Here is a 13,229-nt window from a genome sequence, read left to right as displayed (position 1 = left end):
ATAGTGAGTGTTTAATAATTGGTAATTATGATTTTTTTTTTTTTATCCTCACCTGAGGACATTTTCCCATTTTTTTGTTCAGGTAGAGTGAGAGGGAGAGAGAGGAACAGAGAGAGAGAGAGAAACATCGACGTGAAAGGGACACATCGAGTGGCCGCCACCCGCACGACCAACCAGGGCCGGGGACAAACTGCAACCGAGGTACACGCCCTTAGCAGGAACTGAACCCGGGTCTCTCAGGACCGCAGGTCGACGCTCCAACCGCTGAGCCAAACCGGCCAGGGCAATTATGATTTTTTTAAATGAGAGAAAGTCTTTACCCTCAAGTAGGGTACAAAAGACAAATAACTATGATTTAATAATTGGGATATTTATAGGGTATGGAAGAATGCAGCAATGATTCCAATTCTTCATCCCTTACTGAATCTATGCCCTTTGACATGTAGGCTCACAATGTGGACTCAGGCATGTGACTTGCTTTGTTCAATGGGATACTAGCCAAGCAAATTTGAAGATAAGCAGAATTATGGAAAGCACTTGTGCAAATGGCTGGCATACTTTTGCAATTCTGGTATCATCTTTAAAAGAACATGCCCAGGCTAGCCCACAAGTCCCAGAAGGAAAGATTATAAACAGCTGGAGCAAAGCTGCCCCAGCAAAGCCCAGCCCAGAGCAGACCACCACTGACCTGCTAATGCATGAGTGAGTCCAAGTGAGACCAGCAGATTGCCCAATTGGGCTCAGCTCAGCTCAGCTCAATCCTGCAGACTTATGAGAAATAAGTCTGTTGCTGTATGCTTTTGAGTTAGTTTTGTGGTTGGATGTTATAATAGCAACAGCTAACTGATATATTGGGTTATATTTTCTGTCTTTAAAAACCAAAGATTTCCGATCTGGCCAAGTAGTGATGTTTCTCTTGCTCTTTCTTCCTTCCTTCCTCTCTCTCTTAAAAAGAAAAAAAAAAATCAATAAATAAAATAGGTTTGATGTGGAGGCTAAACCATAACCAACAAAATAATTTCAAAATAAATAAATAAATAAATAAAAACCAAAGATTTCCACTTCCTCGATACTTGTGAAAGACAAGTTCTTCTGAGTCGAAGACATACTTAAGAATTCCTACTCAACACAATATGAATTCTTAATTCAACTAATTAAACTTAAAAAACAGTTCTGTCTGATCTTTTATCAAACTGAGTTCTCTTTAACAAATATGTGTTTGCTTAAAAACTCAGAAGTCTATCCTTACTACAGGCAGTTAAAAACAGCCTGGCTGGTGTGGCTCAGTGGTTGAGGGTCAACCTATGCACCAAGAGGTCGCCCATTCGATTCCTGGCCCAGGTTGTGGGCCAAATCCCCAGTGTGGGGCATGCAGAAGGTGGCCAATCGATGTTTCTCTCATTGATGTTTCTATCTCCTATCTTTCTATCCCTCTCCCTTTCTCTCTCTCTAAATTCAGTAAAGAAAAAATAAATAGCCCACTGGTGTGGCTCAGCAATTGAACATCAACCCACACACCAAGAGGTTGTCAGCTTGATTCCCGGTGAGGGCACATGCCTGGGTTGTGGGCCCGATCCCCAGTGGGGGACATGCAGGAGGCAGCCAATCGATGTTCTCTCTCATTGATGTTTCTATCTCTCTCTCTCAAATCAATAAAGATAAAAATACTTAAAAAAATAAATAAATAAATAGGCTGGCCAGTGTGGCTCAGTGGTTGAGCATCAGCCCATGCACCAAGAGGTCGCTGGTTTGATTCCCAGTCAGGGCACATGCCCGGGTTGTGGGCCCGACCCTACTCAGGGATATGCAGGAGATGGTCAATCCATGTTCTCTCTCATCAAAGTTTCTATCTCTTTCTCCCCCTCCCTTCTTCTCTTCTTAAAATCAATAAAGAAAAAAAAAAATTTAGAGAAAAAAATATATATATAAATAAATAAAACACACCTAAGTGTCTGACTGTTCCAAATGTAACTAATGTCTATAATTCCAATTAAGACTTGTAGAAATGATTCAAGCCCAGAGAGTCCAGATCACTACTGGATGTGGGAAATATTCCTCCTAATAATATCAATACTTTATAGGCATTAACAAAAGCTATGCCTGTCTACTGTAATTATTGACAAACCATTTTAAGAAATATAGGAATGGTGCCCAGTGTGGCTCAGTGGTTGAGCATCGACCCATGCATCAAGAGGTCACCGGTTTGATTCCCAGTCAGGGTACATGCCCAGGTTGGGGGTCCAATCCCCAGTGGGGGGCATGCAGGGGGCGGCCCATCGATGTTCTTTCTCTCTCTCTCTCTTTCTTTCTTTCTTTCTTTCTTTCTTTCTTTCTTTCTTTCTTTCTTTCTTTCTTTCTTCTTTCTTTCTTCTTTCTTTCTCTCTTTCTTTCTTCCCTTCTTTCTTTTTATAAACAGAGCTTTCATTTATTTATTTATTAAAGACAGTTCCTTTTTTTTTTTTTTTAATTTTTTTTCCTTTATAGATTTTAGAGAGGGAGAGATAGAAACATCGCTGAGAGAGAACATCAATTGCCACCTTCTGCATGCCCCCCACTGGGGATCGGGCCCACAGCCTGGGCATATGTCCTGACAGGGAATCAAACCGGTGACCTCTTGGTGCACGGGTCAACACTCAACCACTGAGCCACAATGGCCAGACTTTTTTTTTTTTTTATCCTCACCTGAGGACATTTTTCCATTTTTTGTTCAGGTAGAGTGGGAGGGAGAGAGAGGAACAGAGAGACAGAGAGAGAAACATTGATGTGAAAGGAACACATCGAGTGGCTGCCACCCACACGACAAACTGCAACCGAGGTACATGCCCTTAGCAGGAACCGAACCCGGGTCTCTCAGGACCACAGGCCGACGCTCTAACCGCTGAGCCAAATCGGCCAGGGCTATTTTTTTTATTATTATTTTTTTTTTATCCTCACCTGAGGACATTTTTGCATTTAGCTTCAGATAGAGTGGGAAGGAGAGAGGGAGGAAGAGAGAGAGCAACATCGATGTGAGAGAGACACATCGACTGGTTGCCACCCACACAACCCCAACCGGGGGCCGGGGACAAACTGCAACTGAGGTACATGCCCTTAGCAGGAACTGAACCTGGGTCTCTCTGGTCTGTGGGCTAATGCTCTAATTGCTGAGCCAAACTGGCCAGAGCTCATCAATGTTTCTATCTGTCTCTTCCTCTCCCTTCCTCTCTCTCTAAAATCAATAAAGAAAAAATAAATAAATAAATAAAAAGAAATAGTTACTAAATGTCATCCCAGTTCCAAGTGCTGTGCTAGAAGTTATTAGTAATTTACTTTTATGATCCTTAGTAAAATCAGTAACTGTGCTGCCAAGTCAAAATTATAAGGCAATTAAATATAAGAGTCCCCAGAGACCTATGTTGATCCCCTTCCAAAAATACCCAAGACCTTTGGGATAATTGGACTTCGTGACCATCAGCCTATTAATATCATAATAAAAAGTATTAACATCATAAGCTATATCAATATCTCATTAATGATACTAGAAATACACACTCTCTGACAAAGCACCCCTTGTATGTTGTATGTGCTATAAACAGGTTATAAAAAGCTCTCTGGCTGGCTTGCTCAGTGGTTAGAGCGTCGACCCGTGGATTAGAGAGGCTCAGGTTCAGTTACGTTAAGGGCACGTACCTCGGTTGCAGTTTGTCCCCAGGGTCACGTGGGTGGTAACCATTTCATGTGTCTCTCTCACATCAATGTTTCTCTCTCTCTCTCTTCCTCCCTCTCTTCCTCCCACTCTATCTCAAGATAAATGTCGTTGGGGTGAAGATAAACAAACAAACAAACAAACAAAACAAGTTAAAAAGCAAAAGAAAAGATTATTTAAATGCAACAGGGCCAAGGGAATGTTGTATTAAGATCATTCATTTCTGCCATTTCCATTATTACCCACTTCCAAATTCGCGACATGATCACAAATATTTTTTTTTCAACCCTCACCCGAGGATATTTTTCCATTTATTTTCAAATAAAGTAGGAGGGAGGAAGGGGTAGAGAGAGAGAGAAACATTGATGTGAAAGAGACACATTGACCGGTTGCCTCCCACACGACCCTGACCAAGGTTGGGGACCGAACAGCAACCCAGGTATGTGTCCTTCACGAGAATCAAACCCAAGACTCATTGGTCCATGAGCCAACGCTCTAACTACTGGGCAAACCGGCCAGGGCTTTGATCACAAATATTAAAAAATGTTCTTCTTTGTCAGCAAACCCAATATATAATCCCTTTCACTGAGCTCACATTTCAGAGAACAGTGATATAAGCAGGGAGTAACAAATACTTCTACAATTATTAATGTGTCAGAGTTCTGGGGGATAGAAGGCTGGAGAGAAGAAGACAGTTGTCTTTGAAGAATTTATAGACTCACTTGTGAGAAAAGAAATACACAGAAAATGTTTCTTGATCTGGGATGCTAGTTAAGGGTGTCTTTATTTATAAAAATTTAGTAAGCTGTATATTTTTCATATGTGCTTTTCTTCAAAAAAATTTTTTTTATTTTTATTTATTTATTTATTTTTATCCTTACCCAAGGACATTTTTCCTTGTTTTTTGTTCAGATAGAGTGGGAGGGAGGGAGAGGAAGAGAGAGAGAGAGAGAGAGAGAGAGAGAGAGAAAGAAACATCGACATGAAAGGGACACATTAAGTGGCTGCAACCCGCACAACCAACCAGGGCTGACAAACTGCAACCGAGGTACGTGCCCTTAGCAGGAACCGAACCCGGGTCTCTTGGGACCGCAGGCCGATGCTCTAACCGCTGAACCAAACTGGCCAGGGCCATAAAAAATTTTTAAAAATGTAATGACATTAACAACAGCATAGAATTAAGTACTAAATGAAAAATACTGATATTTCAAGGAGTTTAAGAGGGACTAGTCACTGTTAATAATAAAAGCTATAAGAGTTCAAATGTATTTAGCAATTACTATATACCAGGCATTGTGCTTAATAAGCATTTCACATTTCATCCTCACAGTATCCTTGTGAAGTCATCTTCATCTTAGCAGCAGCGGCATTTGCCACAATTAATTATTCTCTTTTCCTTGAAACTCCTTCTTCCTTTCCATTCTAGGTTTTCTTTCCTAGTTTTCTTCTTACCTCACTAGCCACTCCTTAATCTGCCCTTCTCCCAGACTTTTTTTTTTTTTTGGTTAATCCTCACCCGAGGACATTTTTCCATTTTTTGTTCAGATAGAGTGGGGGGAGGGGGAGAGAAACATCAACGTGAAAGGGACACATTGAGTGGCTACCACCCATACAACCCAACCAGGGCCAGGGACAAACTGCAACTGAGGTACGTACATGCCCTTAGCAGGAACCAAACCCGGGTCTCTCTGGACCGCAGGCTGACGCTCTAACCGCTGAGCCAAACTGGCCAGGGCAGAAACCAATATTCTTGCATATTCTGTTAATTCCTTCCTAAGTTTCTTCATTTTGCATTTTGGTACAAGGAGAAATTGGAATAATCTGGGGAACTTTTAATACATATGGCCGTTATGCAGACCTACTAAACCTAGAAGATTCTAGGAATCTGTGTTTCTAAGAAGTACCCAAGAAAATTCTTAAGCTGATAACTCAGTACCTGAATTTGGGAAACCTCTGTTCTAGAAAAGATTCTCTGGTCCTCAGAGGCTTAGTAATGACTATCACATATTTATCTCCCTAGAAGAGGCAAAAAATGAAATGAGAATGGGGATGTAAACTGATTCCAAGGAGTAATAAGACCAATCAGGAAACTACAGCAGTGACATTGGTATTCTAGATCAAGACAAGAAACATTTCTGGGTAGTCTGGGAATCTGTTGCCATGCCAGAGTCTGCAGCCAAGCAAAGCCATCCCTTAGCTTAGGAGGGGTCATCCAGGCAGCAAGAACCAATTTAATATTTGAGCACTCATACTGTCAGAGTATTTTTTTTTAATTAAATTTTTTGGTTAATTAATCCTTACCCGAGGATATATTTTCCATTGATTTTTAGAGAGAATGGAAGGGAGGGAGGGAGAGAGAGAAAGAAACAATGATGTGAGCGAGAGACATCAACTGGCTGCCTCTCACACACGCCCTGACCAGGATCAAATCTGCAACCGAGGTATGCACCCCTGACTGGGAATCGAACCTGTGACCCTTGGGTGCTCTGGCCAACTCTCCATCCACTAAGCCACATGAGCCAGGGCTTTACCAAGTAGTTTGAGGGAATCCAAGAGTAGTAAGAGATATGGCCATTGTCCTAGGCAACAGAAAAAAGCATTGTTAACCCTGCCATTTTTATATGAACACAAATGCATATACATTTTCCTTACATATGCAAGTAACAATCACTAAGGAAGCATAAATTGCTGAAACTAAGGCAAAGAAGTCACCTTCAGAACATTTATTGAAGTTTGTCTTACCTCTGTAAGTGCATGCAATTGTCCTTGATGTACACACACACCCATGAACCTATAAAACAAAAGTTTTTTTAAACAAATGAAAAGAACATAAATATAACTGCCATATAGAGAAACTAGTTTAGTTTTCTATGCATCAGAATCAACCTAATACCTGTGAAGTCCCCCTGGCTCCTGAACAACCTTATAGCCTCTCAAATTTTGATACCAGGCTGGTAAATTTCTAAGTTTACATGAAACATCTGGTTGTGGCAAGACCTAGTGGTAAAAAGCAATGGTGAACAAGGAAGGGGGTAAGCCTTAAAAATAGCATGATATAGCCCTGGATGGTGTTGCTCAGTGGTTAGAGTGTTGGCCCAAAAACCGAAGGGTCTTGGGTTTAATTACCAGCCAAGGGTATGTACCTGGGTTGCAAGTTCGATTCCAGGCCCAAGACAACCAATCGAAGTGAGAGAAACATTGATGTTTCTCCCCCCCACCCCACCCCCCTGCCCCATTCCCTGTACTCTCCTTTCCACTCTCTCCAAAAATCAATAGAAAAAATATCCTCGGGTGAAGATTAACAAAAAATAAAGTAATGGGTCTCCTAGAGGCTGAAAAGACCTGGTTTTGGTATGATGCACCCCTGCTTCCCCTCCCCCTACACTCATGGTCACTGTGACCAATCAGTCACAGAGGTATCAGACAGCACATTCAGGGAGTCACGGGCTTCATGTGACAGTTTTCTGTTTGCCTTTTTCCACACCCTCTTCTTACATCACCACATCAGAGTGGTGTTGCACAACTCTACTTCTATATGAAGCTTTTCTGACTGACCTCCTCAACCTCATTTCCTTTCCACTACCACCACCACATCCAAAAAGGTGTTACAGAGCCGGCAAGCTGAAACAGGCATTAGCTTTATATTGGAATAAAAGCTTGAGCAGAATTAATCATTCCAGTTGCTATAAATAGAATATACTTTAAAAGGGAAATATTACTCATCCTTAACAAGGAAGTGATATATGCCTACAAAAGCATTTAATATTAACAATAAGTTTTCACTAAAAATTTTATTGCCGTCTGGCCAGTGTGGCTCAGTGGTTGAGTGGCGATCCATGCGCCAAGAGGTCACCAGTTCGATTCCTGGTCAGTATACATGCCCAGGTTGTGGGCCCGATCCCCAGTGGGGGGCATGCAGGAGGCAGCCAGTCGATGTTCTCTCTCATCAATTTTTCTGTCTCTCTCTCCCTCTCCCTTCCTCTCTCTCTAAAATCAATAAAGAAAAATTTTTTTAAAAATTTATTGCTAATTATATCAAACTCTGTGGATAAAACCTCAAATCTTTTTTGGTATGAGACAAGACCTAAAAAAAAAATCACATCCTGAATGATTCCTATTCCCCACTACCACCACCCCAAATCATGTCAGCTAGAATTACTTTTCAAGAAGGAACTACTGTCTTTCTTTTTTTTTTTTTTTTTTTATCCTCACCCGAGGACATTTTTCTATTTTTTGTTCAGATAGAGTGGAGGAGAGAGAGAGAGAGAATCATCGACGTGAAAGGTACACATCGAGGGGCTGCCACCCGCATGACCAACTTGGGCCGGGAACAAACTGCAACCAGGCATGCGCCCTTAGCGGGAACCGAACAAACCCCAGTCTCTCCGGACCGCAGGCTGACGCTCTTAACTGCTGAGCCAAATTGGCCAGGGCAGAACCACTTTCTTAATGCATGTGCTTGAAAGCAGAGTGATTCTTCAACTTTGTTACTTTTAGTTTTATATTATACACATTCATGTTGAGAAATAGGGAGAGTTGCTTTTGTTTTTTAGATCAGTGCTCCATAAATTTTAATGTGGAAATGAATCACTTAAGAATCATGCAAATTGCAGACTCTGATTCTATGGGGGGGGTCTGAGAGTCAGAATCCCTACAAAGCTCCCAGGTGATGCTGATGTTGTTTGGTCCATGGACCATCCATTAAATAGCAAGGCTCAGTCTATACAAAAGACAGCTGATCTCTAATGTTGGTAAGACTATAATAGAAAACTCCCAACTCTGATACCATTAGTCAATTTGACTTTGACCAGAGACTTAATGTGCCTCAGTCTTTCCTATAGCATGATTTACCATTTCCCATAAAGGTCATTACCAGGCTTTTCCACACCTTCACCTTTTCTGAGGCCGTTTCCACTGGCTAGAATGCCCCCCCCCTTCCAAATAGAATCTACCAATCTCCAAAGCCCAGTTCAAATACTTCCTTTCCCATTAAACAAATTTGGCTCCCTTCTGAACTAACATGTTTCTGAACCATCAAGGCACTCCATCTACACCACTCTCCCATAGCATCATCATTTCCTACCTTTGACTATGTTTCATAACATGCCTTATATCTCCACTACTAACCACAAGCTTCTTTTTTTTTTAAAGATATATTATTAATTATTATTATTTTTTATCCTCACCCGAGGACATTTTTCCATTTTTTGTTCAAGTAGAGTGGGAGGGAGAGAGAGGAACAGAGAGAGAGAGAAACATCGATGTGAAAGGGACACATCGAGTGGCTGCCACCTGCCAGGGCCGGAGACAAACTGCAATCGAGGTATGTGCCCTTAGCGGGAACCAAACCTGGGTCTCTCTGGACCACAGGCCAATGCTCTAACCGCTGAGCCAAACTGACCAGGGCTTATTGATTTTTTTAGAGAGAGAGGGAGGGAGAGAGATGGAAACATCAATGTGAGAGAGATACATTGATCGGCTGCCTCCTGCAGGAACCCCACTGGGGATCCAGTTGGCAACTGGGCAAGTGCCTTGACCGGGAATTGAACTGGGGCCCCTCAATCCATGGGACAACACTCAATCCACTAAGCCACACCGGCCAGGCAGGACCATAAGCTTCTAAATAGCATTCTCTTGCTTAGCATATAATAGTATATAAACACTTGCTGGGTAAATTTAAAGCAACTCTGAGCACTCAAAAATTATTCAGTGCCTACTATGTGCCAGGCATTGGTAATGATTATAATAACAACTATCTCTTGCCCTGGCCGTTTTGGCTCAGCAGTTAGCATTGGCCCATGGAGCAAAGAGTCGAGGGTTTGACTCCAGTCAAGGGCACGTACTTCGGTTGTGGTTCTTCCCCAGCCCTGGTCAGTCGTGCGGGAGGCAACCAGTCAATGTGTCTCTCTCACATCGATGTCTCTCTCTCTTTCTCTCTCTCTCCTCCCCTCCCACTCTATCTGAAGATATTTTTAAAAATATCCTCGCCCTGGCTGGTTTAGCTCAGCAGTTAGAGCATCGGCCTGGGGTCCAGAGAGACCCGGGTTCGGTTCCCGCTAAGGGCATGTACCTCGATTGCAGTTTGTCCCCGGCCCTGGTTGGGTCGTGCGGGAGGCAGCCACTCGGTGTGTCCCTTTCACGTTGATGTTTCTCTCTCTCTCTCTCTTCCTCTCTCTCCTTCCCACTCTATCTGAACAAAAAATGGAAAAAAAAGTCCTCGAGTGAGGATAAAAAATAAAATAAAATAAAACATCCTCAGGTGAGGATTAAAAAAAAAACAACAACTATATCTTAAAGGGCACTTCTTATGCAAGCATTATTTTAAGCAGTTTACGTTACATTCATTTAATCCTCACACCAACCCAATGAAGTAGTACTTTTATTATCCCAATTATATTGATAAAGAAACTGGCTGGGTAGCTCAGTTGGTTGGAGCGTTGTCCCAACACACTAAGGTTCTGGGTTCCATATTCAGCCAGGGTACATACAAGAATCAACCAATGATTTTCTCTCTCTCTTTCTCTCTCTCCCTCTTTCTCTCTAAAATCAATAAATTAAAAAAAATTTTTTTTTAAGAAGAAACTGAGGCTCAGAAAAATTAAGTAACTCGCCCACAGTCATATAGCTAATAAGTGACAGAGTCAGAGTCAGAAGTCAAACCTGAACAATGGGTTCCAGTGTCTGTGCTCTTAATCACAGTGTTATATTACCTCTTCTTACAGTTATAAAAGGGATTTAAAAATGAACAAGACAATCCCTTTCCTTAAGAAGCTACTGTTAGTCAAAAACTTTGTGGCAGCTCATAGCTCCTGATCAAAGTCCCAATTCCTTAGCATATTATTCAAGAGTCTGAATGATCTGACTCAAGCCTTTCTTCCTTAGCTTCTATTACATCCACATGCATTCTCTACGGTTTAATTATATAATCTGCCACTCCTAATTATGTTCTGAATTCCAGTTGTTAAAATGAGTCCATTTGGAATTCCTTTTTCAAAGTTCTACCAATCCTTAAAAACTCAGTTCAAGAATATGTCCAAATAATAACAACAGAATCAAATATTTATATACCATTTTTTTCTTTGTTGATTTTAGAGAGAGAAATGAGGGAGAGAGATAAAAACATCAATAAGAGAGAACATTGATTGGCTGCCTCCTGCATGTCCCCGACTAGGGATCTGGCTTACAACCTGGGCATGTGCCTTGACTGGAAATCGAACCAGCAACCTCTTGGTGCATGGGTCAGTGCTCAACCACTGAGCCACAGTGGCTGGGCTATATACCATTTAGTATGCCAGGCACTGCCATGTATTAAGTCATTTAATCTTAAAATGGCCCTTTGAGGAAGGTTAGAATAATTCCTATCTCAGAGACATAATTTCAAGATATCCCTAATCTTTCTAATAAAAATTTTTTCTCTTCCCTCTACAATCATATCACTCCACATAAACCACTGTTGTAACACTTACCAGGCCTGCCTTCTACATCAAGTTTTATCTGTGTCTGTTTCTTCTACTAAATTAAAGGGTGCTTAATGGCAGGGATGTTATGTGTGGAAGAGAATGGCTACGGTTTTTTACTAAACTGCTTCCCTTTTCCTCCTGAAGGAGACTGTTTCCCTGAAGTAGACTACACGTCCTAGTAACAACTGGTGTTACAACTAGTAACACTGAGTTCTGGCCAGAGGTATAGGGGCAGAAGTGATTATGTCATTTCTAAGCCTGTTCCATAAAGACTCAACATTATTCTCCACACTTTATTCTTTCAGCAGATGCAGAAAATCCAGTGGAGGAATATGAGGCCCTGTCCTTTCTATTTTATTTTTTTTGTTAATCCTCACCCAAGGATATTTTTCCATTGATTTTTTTTTTTTTTAGAGAGAGTGGAAGGGAGGTAGGGAGGGAGAGAGAAAGAGAGAGAGACAGAGATATCAATCTGAGATGCATCCATTGGTTGCCTCCTGAACAACCCCAACCAGGGCAGGTCATAGAACCTTCAACTCAGGTGCATGCCCTTGACCAGAATTGAACCCTCGACCCTTCAGTCCACAGGACGATGCTCTAACCACTGAGCCAAACCAGCCAGAGCAGGCCCTGTCCTTTTTAAAAGAGAGATCCCCTTCCACCTCCACCCAACATGTGTTGGACTAGGACATGAATGAGACACAAGCTTTTAAGCTAACAAGAGTTTAAACTGTTTACTACAGTAGCTAGCCCACATGGATTAAATACACCATGTAGTTTTGTGTCTCTAAATCAGTGGTTCTCAACCTTTCTAATGCCGTGACCCTTTAATACAGTTCCTCATGTTGTATGTGGGCGTATCTGCATGTGGACAGACCTGCCTGGAGACGGATAGAGGAGAGTGTCTCGGTTCCTAAGACCATCGGAAATATGTGTTAGGTGAAAGGATCATGCAACCCCCAAAAGGGTCGTGACCCACAGGTTGAGAACCACTGCAAATGTATCTAAAACATTGCCTTGTTCATAGTTAGTGCTCAGTAAATATTTACTGAATTCAATTAAAAGTGAAAAGTCTTATTCCGGGGCAGGACCTTCCCTAGGCCCTGTTGTTAGTCAGCAGTCTCCAAAATGGTAAATGAGCAAGATTATCCATTAAAGTATGGGAAGAAAACCAGAATTTTTACAAATATTATTTTCATATAAAAAAGAAATTGAGTTTTACTAATATTTAATATGGATTACTACTAGCACCTCAGAATATGCTCAAAAATGTTTTCTAGAATGGGACACCATGGTAGGCAGAAGATGTCCAAAGATGTCCATGTCCTAATCCCCAGAACTTTGTGACTATGTTATGTTATATTACAAGGGAATGAATTAAAATTGCAGATGAAATTAAGGCTGCTAATCAGCTGACTAAATTTTTTTTCCTTTTCATTGAATTTATTGGGGTGACAATGGTTAATAAAATTCAAAATTTTACAGATTTCAGGTACACAATTTTATAACACATTATCTGTACACAATATTGTACATTCACCACCCTAAGTCAAGTCTCCATTCATCACTATTTATCTCCCCTATACTCTTTCACTTCCTCCCAACCCCGCCCCATGGCAATCACCACACTGTTGTCCATGTCCATGAGTTTTTTTTTCTTCTTTTTTTGTTCAATCCCTCCACCCGTCCCAACACAGTGCCAGCTGCCCCCTGCCCCACCCACCCAACAGATGTCAGCCTGCTCTCTAACTATAAGTCTGTCTCTATTTTGCTTGTAAGTTCATTTGTTCATTAGATTCGACATATGAGTGAAATTATATGGTACTTGTCTTTCTCTGACTGGCTTATTTCACTTAGCATAATGCTTTCCAGTTCCATCCATGGTGTCACAAAGGGTAAGATTTTCTTTTCTTTTTTTTTTTTATCCTCACCAGAGGACATTTTTTCGTTTTTTTGTTCAGATAGAGTGGGAGGGAAGGAGGGAGAGAGAGAGAGAGAGAGAGAGAAAGAGAAACATCGATGTGAAAGGGACACATCGAGTGGTTGCCACCCACATGACCCAACCAGGGCCAGGGACAAACTGC

The 13,229-nt window shown here is 41.5% G+C and overlaps 1 protein-coding gene across 2 annotated transcripts in view; it reads right to left on the bottom strand.

Moving 5' to 3' along the window:
• TESK2 (testis associated actin remodelling kinase 2) overlaps positions 1-13,229 on the bottom strand; it is a 139,896-nt gene that overhangs the window by 37,515 nt on the left and 89,152 nt on the right. For both annotated transcript variants that reach the window (XM_036255287.1, XM_036255288.1), the window contains one exon: positions 6,428-6,476. In XM_036255287.1, the coding sequence (XP_036111180.1) occupies positions 6,428-6,476 (49 nt within the window). The remainder of the gene's footprint in view (positions 1-6,427; positions 6,477-13,229) is intronic.

The sequence above is a fragment of the Molossus molossus genome, unplaced genomic scaffold, assembly GCF_014108415.1.
Source record: "Molossus molossus isolate mMolMol1 unplaced genomic scaffold, mMolMol1.p scaffold_m16_p_12, whole genome shotgun sequence".
NCBI lineage: Eukaryota > Metazoa > Chordata > Mammalia > Chiroptera > Molossidae > Molossus > Molossus molossus.
Note: the sequence above shows the minus strand (reverse complement) of the source record. Positions and strands in the feature narration are given on the sequence as shown.